This window comes from Mobula hypostoma, chromosome 18 (assembly GCF_963921235.1).
Source record: "Mobula hypostoma chromosome 18, sMobHyp1.1, whole genome shotgun sequence".
Lineage (NCBI taxonomy): Eukaryota > Metazoa > Chordata > Chondrichthyes > Myliobatiformes > Myliobatidae > Mobula > Mobula hypostoma.
This window is the reverse complement of record NC_086114.1, coordinates 54,181,986-54,204,580: the sequence shown is the minus strand read 5'-3', so window position 1 is coordinate 54,204,580 and position 22,595 is coordinate 54,181,986. Positions and strand designations below refer to the sequence as shown.

The 22,595-nt window shown below is 47.2% G+C and overlaps 1 protein-coding gene and 1 pseudogene across 8 annotated transcripts in view; both read left to right on the top strand.

The window, feature by feature from the left end:
• The window catches only part of LOC134358546 (AP-3 complex subunit beta-2), a 170,397-nt gene that overhangs the window by 69,502 nt on the left and 78,300 nt on the right, over positions 1–22,595 (top strand). For all 8 annotated transcript variants that reach the window (XM_063070901.1, XM_063070897.1, XM_063070899.1 and 5 more), the window contains 5 exons: positions 3,622–3,782; positions 7,875–7,941; positions 14,922–15,104; positions 16,368–16,544; positions 21,099–21,196. In XM_063070901.1, the coding sequence (XP_062926971.1) occupies positions 3,622–3,782; positions 7,875–7,941; positions 14,922–15,104; positions 16,368–16,544; positions 21,099–21,196 (686 nt within the window). The remainder of the gene's footprint in view (positions 1–3,621; positions 3,783–7,874; positions 7,942–14,921; positions 15,105–16,367; positions 16,545–21,098; positions 21,197–22,595) is intronic.
• Positions 288–380, top strand: LOC134358636 (U6 spliceosomal RNA; annotated as a pseudogene).

The window sequence follows — 22,595 nt, the reverse complement described above, 5'->3', positions numbered from 1 at the left end:
AACAGGAAACCCAAGAAAGTAGGAGCAGCAGTCAGCCGCCTGACCCCTCAAACCTGCAGTATGACACCTGGGGAGATCGGCTAGGGTCAACTCCTCCTCTCTGCCTGTTCCCCGTGGCCCTCATCCCAAGGATCTCTCAAATGTGTCCACCTCCACTTTCAAGTCATGATCCAGCCTCCGTAAAACTCTGGAGCTGAGACTGCTGGAGGTTAACCACCTTTTGCAAGAAGGAATTTCTATGAGTCTCCATTTTAAATATTTTGTGCTTTTTTAATTTTTAATTTTTTGTGCTTGCTTCAGCAGCACATATACTAAAATTGGAACGATACAGAGAAGATTAGCATAGCATTTTAAATAATCAAAGTTCAAAGTAAATTTATGACCAAAGTAACGTATGTTACCAGACACTACAATGAGATTCATTTACTCACAGGCATTTACAAGGATACAAAGAAATACATTGGAATTCAACTAAAATCTAAACATGACCAGCCGACGACTGACAAACAATGTGCAAAAGAAGATAAATTGTACAAATAAAAATAATGCTGAGAACATGAGTTGTAAAGAGTCCACTCTGCGTAAATAAGTAAAAAATTTGCTCACACATTGTCTTTGAACTGAGCCCCTTTCACCTTAAGTGCATGTCCTCCAGTGTTAAAAATATTGATCCTGTGGGAAAAAGATACTGACTGTCTGCTTTAATTTTGCCTCCCATTATTTCGTAAGCCTCTCTCAGGTCTCCCCTTAGCCTCCACCGCTCCAGAGAAGGGAACCCAAGCTTGTCCAACCTTATCATGGCCTCTAATCCAGACAGCATCCTGGTGAACTCCCTCAGCACCCTCTCCAAAGTTCCACACACATCCTGTAATGGGGCCATCAGATTTTATGCTGAAAGTGAGTCCTCTTGATGGAGATTCACCCACTAGTGAAAATATCAGCATCTTCCTTGTCAAACCCCCTGAGGATCTCACAGTTCTGTGCAAAAGTCTTGGATACATATACATAGCCAGGGTGTATAAGTACTGTATTTGTCAATGTGGAGTTTGTAAATCTGTCGGGACCAAAGAATGTTGGGAATGGTGAGGGTGGAATGCCAAGGGAGGGATATGGGACAGGTGGCAGAGGAGGAGTGCCGGGGCGGGGAGGTTGTGGTGCAGGTGAAGACATGCCCATCACTGAGACACCAGGCAAGGTCACTTGATTCCAAGCAATTGGTTTATTGATCATTACAGAATGTCCCTCTGGTGCTTCCCACTCCCTTTCCCTTTTCCCAACCACGATTCCCCTCTTTCTGCCCTCTTCCCACTTTTAGTCCACAACAGAGACTCATATCAGAATCAGGTTTATCATCACTTGCAAATGTCATGAAATTTGTTCTTTGTGCGGCAGCAGTACAGTACAAAATATAAAATTACTACAGTACTGTGCAGAATTCTTGGGCATCCTAGCTATATATGTGTGCCAAAGACTTTTGCACAGTACTATATGTCCTTTCAAAAACAGCAATTTGGATTTGTATTGTGCCTCTAACAGAGCAGAACACACTCTTTGTAGAACTGTACTCGGGTGAAGGTTACAGTGAAATATTACTGTATGTGGAAGGGTGGTATGTAGAGCGAGAGAAGATTATAAAGGAAATTCAAGAGCTTTAAAATTGCCTTGGATGGAAAAGGATGGACTCCTAACTGATGTGACAGGGATTGGCAGACAGTGCGACAAAGGTTTACCCAGAGCACTGGAAGGTCCATCAGTCGGGACAGTTGCCTTTAGAATGAGTCCATGAATGGGGTTTGGGTTTATCTCCCAGCCGAGTTCCCTTGGGGTTTCTCAGAATCAGAATCAGGTTTAATATCACTGTCAAATGTTGAAATTTGAAATTTGTGTGTTTTTCGATAGCAGTACATGGCAATACATAATGAAAAACTATAAATTACAAAGGAAGTAAATAATTTAAAACATTAAATAACATTAAAATGAGAGAAAAATGAAGTGTACATGGGTTCATTGTCCATTCGGAAATCTGATGGTGGAGGGGAAGAAGCTGTAAATGTTGAGTGTGTGTCTTCAGACTCCTGTACCACCACCCTGATGGTAGCAATGAGAAGAGGGCATGTCCTGGGTGATGGGGGTTCTTGATAATTGGTGCCACCTTTTTGAGGCATTGCCTTTTGAAGGCATCATCGATGCTGGGGAGGCTAGCGCCCATGATGGAGTTGACTGAATTTACAACTTACTCCCGCTTTTTCCGATCCTGTGCAGTGACCCCTCCATACCAGATGATGATGCAACAAATTAGAATGCTCTCTATTGTACATCTGTAGAAATTTGCAAGTCTTTGGTGACATACAATTTCTCTTCAAACTCCTAAAGAAATGTAGCAGCTGTTATGCCTTCTTTGTAATTACAACAATAGGTTATGCCCAAAATTGATCCTCAGAGATATTGAACTTGAAAGTGCTCATCCTCTCCACTTCTGATCTCTCGATGAAGCCTGGGGTGTGTTCCCTTGATTTTCCCCTTCCTGGTCCACAATCAGTTCCTTGGTTGCGTGCGAGGTTGCTGTTACAACACCACTCAACCAGCTGATTTATCCTGCCCCTGTACGTCTCCTCATCACCATGTGAAATTCTGCCAACAATAGTTGTGTCATTGGAAAATTTATAGATGGGGTTTGAGATGTGCCTAGCCACACAGGTGTGAGTGTAGAGAAAGTAGAACAGTGGGTTAAGCACACATCCTTGAGGTGCGCCAATGTTGATTGTCAGCAAGGAGGAGATGTTATTTCCGAACAGCACTGACTGTGGTCTCCCGCTGAGGAAGTCAAGGATCCGGTTGCAGAGGGAGATAAGAGGCCTAGGTTTTGGAGCTTGTTGATTAGAACTGAGGGTATGATTGTGTTGCACACTGAGCTGTAATCAATCAACAGCAGCTTGACTTAGGTATTGCTGTTGCCTGGTGATCCAAGGACAAGTGGAGAGCCAGTGAGATTACATCTGCTGTAGGGTTATTGTGGTGATAGGCAAATTGCTGCAGGTGCAGGTCCTTGCTTAGGCAGGAGTTGATTCTGCCCAGACCAACCTCTCAAAGCACTTCCTCACAGTAGGTGTCAGTGCCACTTGATGGTCATTGAGGCGCTCAGCCTGCCCCAGCGCACTGGTATGATTGTCACCCTTTGAACCTCCGCCTGAAGCAGTGAGGGATTGAAGATGTCCTCGAACACTCCCACCAGTTGGTTGGTACAGGTTTTCAGAGCCCTGCCAGATACACCATCAGGGCCTGATGCCTTGCGAGGGTGCACGCTCTTGAAAGATGTTCTGATTTTGGCATCCAAGACCGAGATCACAGGGTCACCAGATGCTGCAGGGAATCCCAAAGGTTTTATTCTGCCTTTCAAAGCATGCATAAAAGGTGTTGAGCTCATCTGGGAGTGAAACATCACAGCCCTTCATAATATTAGGTTTCACTTTGTAGGAAATAATAGCCTGCAAACCCTGCCAGCAATGCATGCAATTCCATCTCTAGCTTCAATGGGAATTGCTTTTCACTCTTAAAGTAGTCTTCCATAGGTTGTACCTGGACGACTTGTATAATTCTTGTATTCTATTCTTCCCTCTCCAGGACCCGAACCAGCTGATACGAGCCAGTGCTCTTCGTGTCCTCTCCAGCATCCGTGTCACCATCATTGTTCCTATTATGATGCTGGCCATCAAGGAAGCTGCTTCAGACATGTCTCCCTACGTCAGGAAGACAGCTGCTCACGCCATTCCCAAGCTATACAGGTAAAACTCAACAGCCGCTCCACATCTTCCCCCTTAATTAAGTTTCAGTCATTACCCGTAGCAGGCTGAACTCCTCGATGATACATCAGCTTCGCGAGATTCGGCTCATGGATCCTGATATGGATTTTGCAGTGCAGAACCTCAGCCTCAATGTTCAAAGAGGTACCTGAACAGGAATCAGATTCTGGCTGGTTATCACTGACATACTGGATGTCATGAAATTTGTTGTTTTGTGGCAGCAGTACAGAGCATGACATAAAAATATTACTCTGTTACAATAAAAATAAATAAATAGTGCAAAAGAAGAATAGTGAGGTCGTGTTGATGGGTTCAGTGATCTTTCGGAGATCTGATGGTGGAGGAGAAGAAGCTGTTTCTGAATCATTAGTAATGAGAAGAGGGCATATCCTGCATGGTGAAGGTCCTCAGTGAAGTCTGGGACTTTCTTCAAGCACTGCCTTTTGAGGATACCCCGATGGTGCTGGGAGGGTTGTGCCAGTGATGGAGCTGGCTGAATGTACGGCCCTTTGCACTATTCATACCAGGTGGGGATACAGCCAGTCAGAATGCTCTTCACTGTACATCTGTAGAAATTTGCTAGTCTTCAGTGACACACCAATTCTCCTTAAATTCCCAATGACGTAGAGCCACTGACATGCCTTCTTCATGATTACCTCAATGTGGTGGGTCCACGATAGACCCTCTGAGATGGTCTTGCATTTGTACAATTCCTTTCGCAACCTCAGACTGTCCCGATGATGTCTTCCCAGCAACTGAGTGCTTCTGATGTTGCTTAGTGTTGCAGCAGGCAATTATCACACAGCAAGCTCCCGTAAACAGCAAGGTGTGATGAGGAAGAGCTAGCTAGCAGGGATATCCTCATTTTCAATCATATACCTCTGAGTTTGTACAGGATTTTAATAGAGTGTTCACATTTTCAGTAGTACCTGTTCGTGAATTTCAGAGACATCCACCAGTAGAGTATTCCGTTCCCTTGACAACCTATGGGCATGGTTAACCAGCTGTCAAAGAACACAGCAAACGGAGGAGGAGGAGGAGGAGTGGGCCACTCAGCCCCTCAGCCCTCATGCCTGCCCCAGCATTCAGTTATGACCATGGCTGATCTTTGTGGGCTTCACCTTCTGCTCTGGGCCAATTCTCCAGTTCCTCAGTTTTTCAAATACAGTGGATTCCGGTTAATTGGCACACGTCGGAGCCAGTATGTTTTGGCACAATTAGCTGGTTTCATGGAAAAAAAGGTATAAAAAGACAAACCATCATTTAACTGAATAACAAATTACGTATTTAAATGAAATACAGAACAAATGCTACTAATACTACTTGTGATTATCCATCGGATCTGACGATGACAGGAAACCTGTGTGGGAAAGTTTTAAAAGTAGAAAATCCATTGCACTGAGGCAGTTACACTCTCCTTGACCGCGGAAGTCTACGTCCAGTGGCACGAATGGTCATCACAACTGGGATCTTCCTTGGTTGTGGTGGATGACCATGATTTCTTCTGTGCCTTGTCATGCTCTTCGCTCTCCGCGGAGCGTTGCAGCACTGCCTTCCTGGCCGTTGCATCTCAAAGCAGATCTCATTCACCCAGTCTGCCGGAGCTGAATTCGAACGCTAGGTTGGGCATGTCCCTATCTGACTGGGGTTTGAAACCTGTTGGCCTCCCTCACCTGGTGTTAGCCTGCCTGTTAAAGCGGTGTACCGGAGTGTTGGTGCTGTCACGTGCACACAGCTACTTGGAGCCACAGGTGAGAGCTGCCTGTCCAGTGAGGACCAAAGGGAACGTTCAAGATGATTGTCGATACCTTCAAACTTTTTGTAGTTCTTAACTTGTTGAAGTAATGAAATCATTTCATTTTTACTCTCAGTTGTTTCTGGCATCTCCAAGCCTGAATGCTTGAAACTGCAGCGAGCTAAACAGTTCTGAATTGTCTTACTGCTTATTTCTCACCAGCTATCAGTGACAAAAATCACTGCTTTTTGAACACAAATGCACACAAGTGATGGTATTTAAAAACTGTTTGCTGTAAGCATGGTGTAGTGTCTAATGGCCACACAACTGACTCTAATTAGAAACTCTTTGGCAACAGTCTCCTTTTCCAATTAAGTGGCATTGTGTCCCAAATGAGCAAAAGGAATCCCGATTATTTTCTCGATTAGTTTTTCTTCTTTAAGAGTTGTCCCAAATAAGCAGCTGCCCCGATTAACCATTGGCCCAATTAACCAGAATCCACTGTTTTTATACATTTCCATCTTAAATATTTGTAATGATTTAGCCTCCACTCGCCTGTGGGGCAAAGAATTCCAGCGATTCACTATACTGCAGGCAGAGTTTGCTTTTCACAGTCATCCCTTGGCTATTGGTATTGGAATTGGTTTATTATTCTCACATGTACCTTAATACAATGAGAAGTTTGTCTTGCATTCTGTTCATCCAGATCAGGTTATTACACAGTGCATTGAGGTAGAATAAGGTTCAAAGTTTAAAAGTTCAAAGTAAATTTATTATCAAAGTGTGTGTGTGTATATATATAGTCACCATATACACCCCTGAAATTCATATTCTTGTGGGCATACTCAATAAATCCATAAAAGAATCAAAGAAAGACTGCACCAACTTGGAAGCTTAACCAGTGTGCTGAAGACAACAAACTGCAAATACAAAAAGACAAAATAATAATAAGTACGCAATAAATATCAAGAACATGAGGTGAGGAGTCCTTGAAAGTGAGTCCACAGGCTGTGAGAGCATTTCAGTGAGGTTATCCCCACTGGTTCAAGGGCTTGATGGTTGAGTGGTAATAACTGTTCCTGAACCTGGTGGTGTGAATCCTGCGGCTCCTGTACCACCTTCCGGATGGCAGCAGTGAGAAGAGAACATGAACTGGGTGGAGGGGTTTCCTGATGGTGAATGTTGCTCTCCCTCTCCCGTGACAACGCTTTGTGTAAGCGTGCTCATTGGTGGGGAGGGCCTGTGAGGGACTGGGCCATATCCACTACTTTTTGTGGGATTTTACCTTCAAGGGCATTGGGTGTCTCCATACCAGGCCATGATGCAACCAGTCAATATACTCTCCACACATCTGTAGAAGTTCGTCAAAGTTTTAGATGTCATGCCAGATCTTCACAAACTTCTAAGGAAGTAGAGGTGCTGCCATGCTTTCTTTGTCATGACACTTGTGTGCTAGGCCTGGGACAGGTCCTCCAAAATGATAACACTGAGGAATTTAAGTTGGTGACCCTTTCCACCTCTGATGAGGAATGGCTCATTGACCTCTCATCACCATTTTAGTTCTTGGCACCATTTCTAACTGCATTTCCCTATTCCCTCCCTCAATGGCAAGATCTGTTTCTGTTATGCATAGTGATTCAAACTCAAACTACACAGGAACTGCTTATTGCCACCGTGCTGGGCTCTACCATCCCAGGAACTGCTCATTACCACTGTGATTGGTCCTACCATCCCAGGAACTGCTTGTCACCTCTGTGCAGGGTCCTACCATGTTTTATTATTCAGCATGGACCTTCAGTACTCTGGGAGGACTGCTCACGTCTGTATATTTGGAGAAGTCCAAGGCAAGCATAGTCATGTGGGTGTGTAATCTAGTTATATTCTCAGGATGTCCTGCCCCTACAGAGATGAGTTGTGTGTCAGTGTGAGATCTTGTAGGCCGCTCCCATCATCTGGAAGATTTGATGTTTCTGGCTCAGGTTGTGTGTTCTGTAGTTGTGCCTCTCTGATGGACCTTTTCAGCAGTGGGAATCAGTGAATTGCATGGGCAGAATTCTGGTGAAGTGACAGTGATGGGCGAGATTTCATGTGGGATTCTGCAGTAGGAAATAGCCCACATCCTTCATTTTCCTTAAGGGGTTTCCCAGAGCATTCCCAGTCAAACACATAACAAAGACTTTATTCCTTTCACTGCTTGGAAGGAGGAAGTTCCCCATGGAATTAACCTTGATGAAGGGTCTCGGCCCAAAATGTCTCTCCATAGATGCTGCCTGACCTGCTGAGTTCCTCTAGCAATAGTGTGTATTGACCCTAATTTGTTGTTGCATCTCTTGTTTCAGTCTGGACCAGGATCAGAAGGAACAGTTGATCGAGGTGATTGAGAAGCTGCTGGCCGACAAAACCACGGTGAGGAGAAGGAGCTGGATCACTTTCTGGTCCACATCTAGAGTTGTCTGTCCTGCACCATTTCCCCACGTCTAGAGCCACCTTTCATGTAGCATGAACTTCCATATCTGTATCATCCATTACTGTCACATCTAGAGTCTACCTTTCTTTAATATATTCACAGTTCCTATTTCTGAAGTCACCATCTGAAAACGCCTACCACATCCACATCTGGAGCCACCCCTTCCTGCTCTTGCAACACACATCAAAGTTGCTGGTGAACGTATCAGGCTAGGCAGCATCTCTAGGAAGAGGTACAGTCGACGTTTCAGGCCGAGACCCTTCGTCAGGACTAACTGAAGGAAGAGCTAGTAAGAGATTTGAAAGTGGGAGGGGTCCAAACTAAAGGTGTAGCTATGGGCACCCGCATGGGTTCGAGCTATGCCTGCCTTTTTGTTGGCTTTGTGGAACAATCTATGTTCCGAACCTATTCTGGTATCTGTCCCCCACTTTTCCTCTGCTACATCGATGACTGCATTGGCGCTGCTTCCTGCACACATGCTGAGCTCATTGACTTTATTAACTTTGCCTCCAACTTTCACCCTGCCCTCAAGTTTACCTGGTCCATTTCCGACACCTCCCTCCCCTTTCTAGATCTTTCTGTCTCTGTCTCCGGAGACAGCTTATCTACTGATGTCTACTATAAGCCTACTGCTATCTGGACTATTCCTCATCACCCTGTCTCTTGCAAAAATACAATCCCCTTCTCGCAATTCCTCCGTCTCCGCCGCATCTGCTCTCAGGATGAGGCTTTTCATTCCAGGACGAGGGAGGTGTCCTCCTTTTTTAAAGAGCTTCCCTTCCTCCACCATCAACTCTGCTCTCAAACGCATCGCCCCCATTTCATGCACATCTGCTCTCAATCCATCCTCCCGCCACCCCACTAGGAATAGTGTTCCCCTGGTCCTCACCTACCACCCCACCAGCCTCCGGGTCCAACATTAATATGTCCAACCGTAACTTCTGCCACCTCCAACGGGATCCCACCACTAAGCACATCTTTCCCTACCCCCCCCCCACTTTCCGCAGGGGTCGCTCCCTACGCGACTCCCTTGTCCATTCATCCCCCCATCCCTCCCCACTGATCTCCCTCCCGGCACTTATCCTTGTAAGCGGAACAAGTGCTACACATGCCCTTACACTTCCTCCCTTACCACCATTCAGGGCCCCAGACAGTCCTTCCAGGTGAGGCGACACTTCACCTGTGAGTTGGCTGGGGTGATATACTGCGTCCGGTGCTCCCGATGTGGCCTTCTATATATTGGTGAGACCCGATGCAGACTGGGAGATCGTTTTGCTGAACACCTACGCTCTGTCCGCCAGAGAAAGCAGGATCTCCCAGTGGCCACACATTTCAATTCCACATCCCATTCCCATTCTGACATATCTATCCATGGCCTCCTCTACTGTAAAGATGAAGCCACACTCAGGTTGGAGGAACAACACCTTATATTCCGTCTGGGTAGCCTCCAACCTGATGGCATGAACACTGACTTCTCTAACTTCTGCTAATGCCCCACCTCCCCCTCGTACCCCATCCGTTATTTATATATACACATTCTTTCCCTCTCTCTCCTTTTTCTCCCTCTGTCCCTTTCACTATACCCCTTGCCCATCCTCTGGGTTTTCCCCCCCTCCCCCTTTTCCTTCTTCCTGGGCCTCCTGTCCCATGATCCTCTCATATCCCTTTTGCCAATCACCTGTCCAGCTCTTGGCTCTATCCCTCCCCCTCCTGTCTTCTCTTATCATTTTGGATCTCCCCCTCCCACTTTCAAATCTCTTACTAGCTCTTCCTTCAGTTAGTCCTGACGAAGGGTCTCGGCCTGAAACATCAACTGTACCTCCTCCTAGAGATGCTGCCTGGCCTGCTGCGTTCACCAGCAACTTTGATGTGTGTTGCTTGAATTTCCAGCATCTGCAGATTTCCTCGTGTTTGCCTTCGTGCTCTTTGTGATTTTTATTAATGACTTGGATGAGAAAGTGGAACGGTGGGGTAAGTAAGTTTGCAGATGACATGAAAGTTGGTGGTGCTGTGAATAGAGTAGAAGGCTTGTAGGTTCAAACAGGACATTGATAGAAAGCAGAGCTGAGAAGTGACAGATGGGTTCAGTCCGATAAGTGTGAAGTGATACACTTTGGAAGGTCAAACTTAGAGGCAGAATACAGGATTCTTAATGGTGTGGAGCAACAGCGGGATCTTGGAGTCCACATTCATAGATCCCTCAAAGACGCTGTGCAAGTTGATAGGGTGGTTAAGACCTTCATTAGTTGGGAGATTGATTTCTAGAGCTGTGAAGCCATGTTACAGGTATATAAATCTCTGGTTAGACCACACTTGGAGTACAGTGTGCAGTTCTGGTCACCTCATTATAGGGAAGATGTGGAAGCTTTAGAGAGGGTGCAGAGGAGATGTGCCAGGATGCTGCCTGGATTTGGGAGTATACCTTCTGAGGAAAGTTTGAGCAATCTGGGGCTTTGCTCTTTGGAGGATGAGAGGCGACTTGATAAAGACGTATAAGATGTTAAGAGACATAGCTGGGATGGACAATCAGTGCCTTTTTCCCAGGTCAGACATGGCAAATAGAGAGAACAGAACTTTAAGAAGATTGGAGGAAAGAATAGGGATGTCAGAGGCAGGACTTTTACAGAGAGGAGGTGAGTGCATGGAACACACTGCCAGGGGTGGTGGGAAGGGCAGATACATTTGGGACATTTGAGAGACTCTCAAACACATGGATGAAATTAAGATGTTCTGTGCTATGTTCTATATTCATAGTTTCCTACATCTGCGGTTGTCTTTCTGCTACCGTTCATTACTGCCACATCTGGAATCAATTCTCCCATGTCATTTGCCACGATCATACTCTACATTTCTCATATACAGTAGAATTCACCATGTCCCGATGTGATGTCATCCTTTCCTGTGCTCACATCTGGAATCACTAATTGTGTTGAATTAGTGGTCGTGGTTATTGCAGTGGTCATTGTTCCCACATCTGGAATCACCTTCCTTGTATACTCGCCATATCTGCGTCTGGATTATCATTTCCTATTCTCTAAAGATATATGTGTGAACTTCCTTGGAACCTTAACGCATGTCTCACTGATAGTGCAGATTAGGCAGTCCCATCAATACAAACCTAGTGTGGAGGCTAGAGTATTTGACTTCAGTTTCGGACTCTGTAAACCAAAATGCTAGGGATGGCAGAGGTGAACATGAAGCCGTGGCCATTCTGCCCATCAGTTTTGTACTAGTTATTTTAAAGAGCCATCTTATTAGACCCACTCTCCTATTCCTTTTCCCCTGCTGTGTATTTAACCATTTCCTGTTAATTGAAAGTTTTAAACACCATGTGTCTCTCTCGTACAGAAAAAAATGGGTTTCCAAGCTCACCTTAATCTGGCACTTTAGGGACCATGCCATTTTGGGAGATTTCCTGGATTGTTGGATGTTACTCCTATTGATATTTTGGCACACCTTTAATTCCCATTTGGTACACGTTACACAGCAGTACGATGACATTTTCAGGGCGTTCAAAGGCAGTAGGAAACAGAACTCAGATTGTATGTAGACACAAAAGAGAAGCAGACAACAAAACCTGGAGCCAGAAGCAACTGCTGGAGAAACCTCGCAGGTCAGGCAGCGTCTGTGGTGAGAAATGGGCAGTCAGCATTCTGAGTTCGGGTGTTTCTGATTGTTGTTCCCAACCTTCACAGTGGCTCCAGCCACGTGCCATGCCCAGCCCATCCTCCTGACCCTGACCCTGGCTGCATACCCTGCTAGCTCTCTCGACCCCGGCTCACACTCCATACCACTGAGTGAGCTGGATACTGCGTTTATGCTGCCTGACCCTGCTGAGTTCCTCCAGCACTTTGTGTGTTGCTTCTGATCCCAGCATCTGCAGTCGTTTGGGATAATTGAGGGAGTGCTTGGACCGTTAACAGGACAACCCTGAGGGAGAGGACAGGCTAATGGGGTCTCAGACACGTGCAACACAGAAGCGGACTCTTCAGTCCATCTATTCCCTGCTGACCATCACGCATCGAATTTTACCCTAAACCCATTTTTTTTTAATTCCCCCTCCCCTACATTCCCCTTAACTACCTTCAGACTCCACCTGGTGTTCTGCAGCAGACAATCAACCTATTAAGCCACATGTGGGAGGAAACCAGAGCACCCAGATGAAACCCATGCAATCACAGAAAGAGCCTGCAAACTCCACTCAGACAACACCAACATTCAGAATTGACTTTGGGTCTCTGGAGCTGTGAGACATCAACTCTACCACTGTGCACAAGGAGGCTATTTTGTTTTGGGGAAACAAGTAGACCATATTTGGAAAGGGAGAAACAACTCGCTTATATCTCCTCTTATTTAGCCCTCGATCATGACCCCACTAAGGAGCACCCAGGCCATTGTCTCCCACACTTTCACCAACCTTATCAGCTCTGGGGATCCCCCATCCACTGCCACCAACCTCATAGATCCCACACCCCACACTTCCCGTTTCTACCTCCTATCCAAGATCCACAAACCTGCCTGTCCAGGTAGACCCATTGTCTTAGCTTGCTCCTGCCCCACCGAACTCGTTTCTGCATACCTTGACACGGTTTTATCCCCCCTTGTTCAATCTCTTCCGACCTGTCGTGACACTTCTCACGCTCTGAAATTTTTCAGTGATTTTAAGTTCCCTGGCCCCCACCACTTTATTTTTACCATGGATGTCCAGTCCCTATATACCTCCATACCCCACCAGGAAGGTTTCAAAGCTCTCCACTTCTTTTTGGATTCCAGACCTAACCAGTTCCCCTCTACCACCACTCTGCTCCATCTAGCGGAATTAGTCCTTACTCTTAATAATTTCTTCTTTGGCTCCTCCCACTTCCTCCAAACTAAAGGTGTAGCCATGGACACCCGTATGGGTCCCAGCTATGCCTGCCTTTTTGTTGGCTTTGTGGAACAAGCTATGTTCCAAGCCTATACTGGTATACGTCCCCCACTTTGCCTTCGCTATGTCGACGACTGCATTGGCGCTGCTTCCTGCACGCATGTTGAGCTTGTTAACTTCATTAACTTTGCCTCCAACTTTCACCCTGCCCTCAAATTTACCTGGTCCATTTCCAACACCTCCCTCTGCTTTCTTGATCTTTCTGTCTCTATCTCTGGAGACAGCTTATCTATTGATGTCTACTATAAGCCTACGGACTCTCACAGCTACCTGGGCTATTCCTCTTCTCACCCTGTCTCTTGCAAAAATTACATCCCCTTCTTGCAATTCCTCTGTCTCCGCCGCATCTGCTCTCAGGATGAGGGTTTTCATTCCAGGACGAAGGAGATGTCCTCCTTTTTTAAAGAAAGGGCCTTCCCTTCCTTCACCATCAACTCTGCTCTCAAATGCATCTCTCCCATTTCACGCATATTTGCTCTCGCCCCATCCTCCCGCCACCCCACTAGGGATAGGGTTCCCCTTGTCCTCACCTACCACCCACCAGCCTGCAGGTCCAACGTATAATTCTCCGTAACTTCCGCCATCTCCAACAGGATCCCACCACTAAGCACATCTTTCCCTACCCCCCCCCCCCCAGCTTTCTGCAAGGATCGGTGCCTACGTGACTCTCTTGTCCATTCATCCCCCCCATCCTTTCCCACCGATCTCCTTCCTGACACTTATCCGTGTAAGCGGAACAAGTGCTACACATGCCCTTACACTTCCTCCCTTACCGCCATTCAGGGCCCCAGACAGTCCTTCCAGGTGAGGCAACACTTCACCTGTGAGTTGGTTGGGGTGATATACTGCGTCCGGTGCTCCCGATGTGGCCTTCTATATATTGGTGAGACCCAACGTAGACTGGGAGACCGTTTCACTGAACACCTACGCTGTGTCCGCCAGAGAAAGCAGGATCTCTCAGTGGTCACACATTTTAATTCCACGTCCCATTCCCATTCTGACATGTCTATCCACGGCCTCCTCTACTTTAAAGATGAAGCCACACTCAGGTTGGAGGAACAACACCTTATATTCCGTCTGGGTAGCATCCAACCTGATGGCATGAACATTGACTTCTCTAACTTCTGTTAATGCCCCTCCTCCCATTCTCACCCCATCCCTTATTTATTTATTTATCTGTGTGTGTGTGTGTGTGTGTGTGTATGTTTATTTATTTATTTTTTTCTCTCTGTCCCTCTCACAATAACTCCTTGCCTGCTCTCCATCTTCCTCTGGACTCCCCCTTCCTCCTTTCTTTCTTCCTAGGCTTCCCGTCCCATGATCCTGTCCCTTCTCCAGCCTCGTATCCCTTTTGCCAATCAACTTTCCAGCTCTTAGCTCCATCCCTCCCCCTCCTGTCTTCTGTCATTTCGGATCTCCTCCTCCCCCTCCCATTTTCAAATCTCTTACTATCTCTCCTTTCAGTTAGTCCTGACGAAGGGTCTCGGCCTGAAACGTCGACTGTACCTCTTCCTAGAGATGCTGCCTGGCCTGCTGCGTTCACCAGCATTTTGTGTGTGTTGCAGACCACATTAGGATTAATTCACACATTCATTTATCTGATACAAGAGACTGCAGATGCTGGAATCTGGAGCAACAAATGGTCCGCCATAGGAACTCTGTGGGTTAAGCAGCATCTTGGGGGGGGGGGGGGTAAGAACTGTCAATGTTTCAGGGTTGAGACCTAAATATAGACAATTTCCTTAATCCTCACAGATGTTGCTTGACTTGCTGAGTTCATCCAGCAGATTGTTATTTAATGTAACGGACACCAGTCTAGTTGGACATGTCCGGAGCAATCAGGCTTTTCCCGTAGATAAATAAATTGACTTTACGGTAAAATGAAGAGTCTCCTTGCCTGGGAGCAAGTCACTCTGGAAAGAGCTGAGGCTTGGGTTGTTAACACCAGCCACAGTCATGAGTTAAACTTGCTCCCTGTCTGCCTGTTCACAGCTGGTCGCCGGGAGTGTGGTGATGGCTTTCGAAGAGGTGTGCCCCGAGCGCATTGACCTGATCCACAAGAACTACCGGAAGCTGTGTAACCTGCTGATCGACGTGGAGGAGTGGGGCCAAGTGGTCATCATCAACATGCTGACTCGATACGCTCGGACTCAGTTCCTCAACCCTAACCACAACGTGAGTGCTCCGCCCGCGCTCTCCGCTCCCCCCTCCACCCACGCCCTCCGCTCCCCCCTCCGCCCACGCCCTCCGCTCTCCCCTCTGTCCCAACCCAGCCTATCCTCAGTGAGGCTGACTTCATGCATTTGGTGGTCGTTGCCTGCTGTCGAGTTCATTATCATTGTCCCATGTGCGGTAAAAGTACAGGGTGAGTGGAAAAGCTTGTTTGCAGCAGCATCTCAGGCACCTAGTGGTAGACAATGCACAAACTATAAACTGTACATAAATTGTGAAGTAAATCACACAAGACAGAAAAAACAAACTGAAAAACAAGGCAGTAGTTCAAAAACAGATCTGAGAAAAGTCCGTGGTGGTGCAAGAGGTGGTCTGAGGTAGTGTATGAGGAACATGTGATGACTCTGTATTCACAGATGAATGAGGGAGAATCTCATTGAAACCTGCCAGATAATTAAAGACCTGGATAGAGAAGATGGTTTAGATAGTGGGAGAGTCTAGCACCAGGGTGCACAGCCTCAGAGTAGGATGGAATTCATTGCCACAGATGGCTGTGGAGGCCAAGTCACTGGGTATATTTAAAGCAGAGACTGATAGGGTCCTGATTAGTAAGGGCATTAATGGTAACAGGGGGAAGGCAGGAGGATGGAGTCGAGAGGGAGAAGAGATCAAATTGAATGGGGGAGCAGACACAAAGGGCTGAATGGCCAATTCTGCTCCAATGCCTTGTGGTTTTCTAATGCTTCATTGCTGAGGTAGGATTAGGGTTGTGCAGGGCAGTTCAAGAATCTGATTAGTACAGTTTGTAATCGCCGGTATAGTTAACTCCAGAGAAGTGGCAGGGTTTTGAAACCTTGCCTCGATGGGTCAATGCAGCGCTTATGATTGATCAGGACTTTGCTGCTCACGCCAGCATTGTTTCCCTGTCACCCATACTGACAGTGTTTTGGTTTTGAATTATTAGCAGAATCTGGTTTATCATCACTCACATATATCATGAAATTTGTTTTTTTTTGCGGCAGCAGTACAGTACAATACATAGAATTACTATAGTACTATGGGAAAGTCTTAGGCACCCTAGCTATATGTATGTGCCTAATACTTTTGCACAGTATTGTATGTAATCTGAAATTCCACCTCACAGTTCCCTGTACAATCCTTTAGTTAATCACACATCTCCCTGTAAGATCCATCAGTTTACCACACACTGAACATCACAGGACTCACCAATAACGATGCCGTTTTGTCCCTGTCCGTTGTGACCAGGAGACCTTACTGGAAGACAACCCAGAGAAGGCCTTTTATGGCTCAGATGAGGAAGATTCCAAGCAGGAGGAGGTGGATCCAACTGTGCTTCCCAAGCGGAAACCCTACGTGATGGACCCAGATCATCGCCTGCTGCTTCGCAACACCAAACCCCTCCTCCAGAGCCGGAATGCTGCGGTGAGTTGGAACCCATTTCCCAAGGGAAAAGCTGTTGGTATGGAAGCTGCTCACGGTAAAGGTTGATTTCTTGATGTGCAGTTTAACTTCATCTGATCCACTCTGTTTGATTTAACTGTGCGATCCGTGTACTTGGAGCCCTGAGTGCTACAGGGTGTTGTGTCTCAGTTCCTGGGACTCCCTCCAATTCTTCTTCCCAAATGCCTTCCACTTCCACTTCCATAACCTTTAAAATGTTTTAATTGATGTTTTTAGTGAAATTGGGTTTTTATTTTTGTTAGATGTAAGTAGGTTTTTCATAAATGGAATCTCTGTTCTACTTTGCTCTATGCTATTTCAATTGGATCCAAACTATCCTCTTGCGTCCCATTCCATTACACTCTATCTCATCCTATCTTATCCTGTTCTATCTCATCCTATCCTGTTCCTTTTTATGTTCTGTTCCCTCACCTCATTCCATCCAATCTTATCCCACCCTGTCCGATGCTCTTCCACTCCAGCTAGTCCTAGCCCATCCCATCCGGCCCCCTCCCGTCCATCCGGCCCCTTCCCATTCTATACAATCCCCTTGGATTCCAGCTAGACCCCTCCTGTTCCATCCTATCCCCTCCCATCCCATCTAGTTTCCTCCTATTCCATCCCATCCCAATCTGTTTTCATTGCACCCTTTCCCATTCCACTATCTGACCCTTTTCCAATCTGACTCCATCCTGCTCAGATATTCCCAAAGAAAATCACATCCTTAGACTTGCCATGCGAACGAGAAGCCAGACCAGAACCAAGAGAGTGGGAATGCCCATTAGATTGGGTGATGGAATTGCCTATCCAGAGCAAGAAATGAGCATTAGCTGGAGATGTTGGAACTGGCTGGGGCTGGGCAGAGCAGACCCTCAGTTGTTAAACTGAGATCACCGGAAGCCCTGATCCATCAGTTGTCTCCCAGTGAAGTGATGCACATTCCACACCCTGAGCTCACAGCCTCGCCCTCTCTCCAGCAGCTCCGTGTAAATGGACGCGGGAGTCCCAGGAGCCACTAGCCATGAGATTAGCTTCCTGCACGAGAGTCGAGTCCTGGGCTACTGATCTATGGATGCAAGTTCAAATCCCAGCAGGTCATCTGGGAATTTTAAATTTAAGTAAATGCATACAATTATATTATAATAATTAGTGTCAGTAGTTACTATGTTTAATTATTGCTTAAAAACTTGTTTGTTTCACTGATGCCCTTTCAGGGAGGAAATCTGCTGTCCTTGAGAAAACTCATGTTTATTGTCAAGTGCACAAGCACAGTGAGGGTACACTGCAGTGAAAGATTTACAGCAGCATCACAGGCATGTAGCTGCAGACAGCAGACAACATATAAATTGCACATCAATCATTCAAGGCAGTGAGGAGAGAGAGAGAATAAAAGACTGCCAAAAAAAACTTTAGCACAAAATTAACAGACAAAAGCAGAGACAAGTCTGTGGAAGTGCAGGAGGTGATCTTTAGTGTTCCACTGCTGAGGTAGGGTTGGGTTGTGCAGGTCAATTCAAGAACCAGATGGTTGAGGAAGGTGGCTTTTCCTGAAACTGGTGTGAGTCACTTAAGGCTCCTGTACCCTCAAAGTACATTTACCATCAAAGTACATTTATCATCAAAGTACATTTACCATCAAAGTACATTTATCATCAAAGTAAATTTACCATCAAAGTACATTTACCATCAAAGTACATTTATCATCAAAGTACATTTATCATCAAAGTACATTTACCATCAAAGTACATTTACCATCAAAGTATGTATGAGGTACACAACTCTGAGACTCGTCTTCCCACAGACAGCCACGAAACAAAGAAATGCCATAGAACCCCTTTAAAGAAAAGCATTAAACCCCTGCCCCCACACACAGAAAAAAACAAATCGTGCAAATGGAAACAAAAATAAAGAGTGTAAAACACAGTATAAAACACAAAATTGGAAAGGTCCAGGCACATTCAGTTCAGCTCAGTCCGTTAATCTGCAGGCCACCCTGGTTCAAAATTGCCCAAAATGGCAAGAAAAGAGCGACCAGAAACACATCGTAACATGAACTTGAACTACAAACTGCATTGATTAAACCTTGCCCAAGAACCAGGACTCCAGCACCATCCTCCAACAGCATCGAGGGAGAGAGACCATCACATGCAAACACCTTCCGGCAGTAGCAGGCAAGAGGCTACTGAACATCCGCTCGCCTACCACATTCACCTCAATGATTTCAATCTTCCTCAGTGCTTTAATTGGCAAGATCAGCAATAATGGAGTTGATCATGGGCTCGTGCCCCATCTCCAGGCTTCTTGGCCTCGAGTTTACACGCTTTGCTTCAGAGACAATCGAGCGCCAGGTTGCTCAATCAGCCTGAAAACATACCACCAGAATGTAGATCACAGTATCCAACAGTAGCAGAACCACATTTGAACAAAAAAGATGTGAAGGAAGTAGTTTCATGAACCGTCTGAAGAATGTCGCGCTTGGTCGTGATGTTCACTGGCGCCATCCTCTGGCCAGTGGTAGCAATGACAAGAGGGTATGACCCGGGTGGTGAGAATCCCTGATAGATGCTGCCTTCTTGAGGCAGGCGCTTCCTGTAGATGCTGCCAGTGGCGGGAGGGCTGTGCCCGGGATAGATCTGCTCTGAAACGAGAAAATCTGCCCGTGCTGGAAATCCTGCCAAAGGGTCTCGGCCCTAAACATCGGCCGCACTGTTTTTCATGGATGCTGCCTGGCCTGCTGAGTTCCTCCAGCACTTGTGTGTTACATAGATCTGCTCTGGTTCGAATGTGCCTCCAGACTCTCCAATTAGGTGGAAACTCTCTCTGTGGAAATGGGAGGTGATCAGGAATGTGCACTAAATCCTGGCCTTTCAGGTGACAGCCACACACTGAATGCAGGAGAAAAATGGATTAACAGTGTGGGCATGAGGAGTATTAAACAGGAGGAAGACGCTCGACCCCTTCTGGCTGTTGCATCTTCCAGTCAGCACCAGTCTCCTGCACTATCTCCTCAATTCCCTCATCCAATAAACACTTTGTGTTCATGCAATTTGCAGTGAGACCTCAACTTTAATGTATCTAACATTCAATGGTTTGCAGTTTATGTCTGACCACCTCCCTGGACAATAAAACTGAGCTGATGTCAGACTGAGAGCTGCCATGATATCCAGATGTTCATGTGGCAGCTCCTCTGTGCTGTCCAGATGTGGTCCTCAGGATGGGATGGCCTTCACAGCTGCCACAGTGCCAGTTCTTGCGTTGCTCATTACCAGAGTGGTTGTGACCTGTTCACAGCTGCCACAATGTTGCTGGTTACCAGAGTGGTTGTGGTGGTTACCAGAGTGGTTGTGACCTGTTTACAGCTGCCACAGTGCCAGTCCTTGCCTTATTGGGTTACCAGAGTGGTTGTGACCTGTCTTGAGTGATTATAACAGTGTTCCATTAGTGTTTATTACACTTCACACACTGAGCTTTCATACAATTTCCGTATGTCCACAGAAATGGTGTTTGTGGTTTTCAGGATTCACGGCAGTTTCCATAATGCATCTTGTATCACGGTTAACCAGTTGCTGTAAGTCAGGTATTATGTTTGCCAACAAATCAATGTGCAGACATAGTACAAACAGAATTTAAGCCTTTCCAGGCTCGCTTCCAGTTTCTGGTGGCTGGGTACAGGGGATTCTGCAGATGCTGCAAGTCCAAAGCAGCACAACGAAATCCCGGAGGAGCTCAGCAGGTCAGGCAGCATCGATGGAAATGAATAAACAGTCGACACTTCGTCAGGACTCCTGAGCTGCTGATTTCCTCTGGCATTTTGTGCGTGGTTGAGGCCAGGACTAGTTGGGGTGTGGGCTGGTGAGTAGGGGTCATCCATTGACTTGGAGGGGTTGGTGTGGAGAAGGTGTTGCGGGGGGCAGGTTTGCTCCATTAGACTGGGTGACTCAGCTTTGCTTCTTGGCTGCTGGAGGGGGGGCTGCCCCTTTGGGAAGGGGAAGGGAGGGTGGGAAGCACAGATGGGAGGGCTGTCCGTCAGCTCCAAGGTAGCAGAGAGCAGAGGCAATGTAACATCTGGGCAGCAGAGAACACAGAGCAGGCCGGCACTGGGAATTCCAGGGCTGTTTCTGGGAATACCAGGAGCTGGTATTAGGACGCAGAAGTTTATACAGGAATGCTCTCAGCAAACGCCAAAAATGCTAAGGACAAGTATGAGAAAAACTGGGAACAGTTACAGTTAATACTGGGAGCTGAGGCCAGGAATATTGGGAACAGTCGCTGGGATTATGGGAATGTAATTGGGAGCAGAAAATGGAATACTGGGATTGAATACTAGGAGATTGAGGACAGACATGGAGACTGGGAATACTGGGTGTATTACACTGGGAATACTCGGAGACACTGGGAATACTGGGCATGGACTAGAACAAACAGTGGAAGGACAATTGAGGGCAGATACTGTGAAATCAGGAGTTGGGAGTACAGGAGTGAATCTGAGCTGCCCCCTGACCATGACTGGCCCTTCACTGTTGGCTGCTCCCACAGGTGGTGATGGCCGTAGCCCAGCTCTACTTCCACCTGGCACCCAGGGCAGAGGTCGGAGTCATCGCCAAGGCCCTGGTCCGTCTGCTGCGCAGCCACAGGTACAGGTGGGGGAGGGGAGGCGCGCGGCTGTCTGGAGACAGAATCGTCCAGCAGGCAAGCAGGCAGGATTGACCCCTGACCCTCCCCACCCCCGTCAGTGCCGCCCTGACCAGGGGCTTCTCTCCCTCCAAGATTCCCCACTCACCCGTCAGGAATAGGGCTAGAACAGATATGAGGTGAGAGAATGTGAGTCAGAATGCATTGGGACGGCTGTTTTGGTCAGTTTGTGCCACTCCTGAGACTGTGCGGTCAGACTGCTTCTCTCCTCCTCCCAGGGCTGTACAGTCAGATAACAACCCCTCGTCAGATAACACCCCACCCTCCACCCAGGGGTGTACAGTCAGACTGTCCTAGTGTCCAAAACTATACAGTCAGATAACAAACCCCCCGCCCAGGGGTGTACAGTCAGACTGTCCTACTCCTAGGGCTGTACAGCGAGACTGCACCCCCTAGGGCTTTACAGTCAGACCTGCCCTAACCCAAAGCTGTTCAGTCAGACTGCCCCCCCTCCCACCCCAACCTGGGATCCACAACCAGACTTGTGTGCTCTGGACTGTCAGGCAGAACCTTTCAGTGGTACATTGCCAGACTGAATCAACCTCCAACACGCACAGCCTCACTGGCCCTGAAGGTGTACAGCCAGCTGCAGCTCATCATGGAGTGAACAGCACAGTCAGAATGACCCACCCATGAGGTATATACTTACAGTCTACAGGCAAACCGACCTGCAGAGACACAGGGTTCAGCCAATGGAATGGTGCCAAGAGTCTATTCTGCCCCTCGAGTGCATGCAGTCCACTTTACTGTCCAGCCTCCTCCTGGTTCCAGTGTTATTGGTGAGGAGGCTTCCGCTGACTCCCCTCCCCAGCTCGGAATGATCAAACCACCCATCCCTACCCTGCTGGCGGCTGGAGGAGAGGCCTCAAACCACCCAGACCCTGGCTTCTCCTCCTGTCCCACAGCCCACTCCCATCATCATCGGAACAGCTCCCACCTTCTTCAGTGACCAGGGGAGACCTGTGCTGTTTGTCCCCACTCCTCTGCCCCCTTCTACACCACCCACCCCCCAGCACCTTTCATCTACAGCGGTACAACTGGTAAAGCCCCTGCCCCTCAGTGCCAGAGACCTGGATTCGATCTTGACCACGGTGCTGACTGCGTGGAGTTTGCATGCTCCCCCTGTGAGCAGCAGGGTTACTCCGGTTACTCCACACATCCCAAAGATGCAGTTGGTGCGTTAGTTGGCCACTTTAAATCGCGCCTGTTGTGTACGTGAGTTGGAGAGATGTTTGGGACATGCAAGAGAGTTGCAGTGAAATAAGGAGGAGCAGTAGAGATTGATGGGATTTCTCTCCGGGGGCTAGCATGAGCCCTGTGGGCCAATGGGCCTCCTCCTGT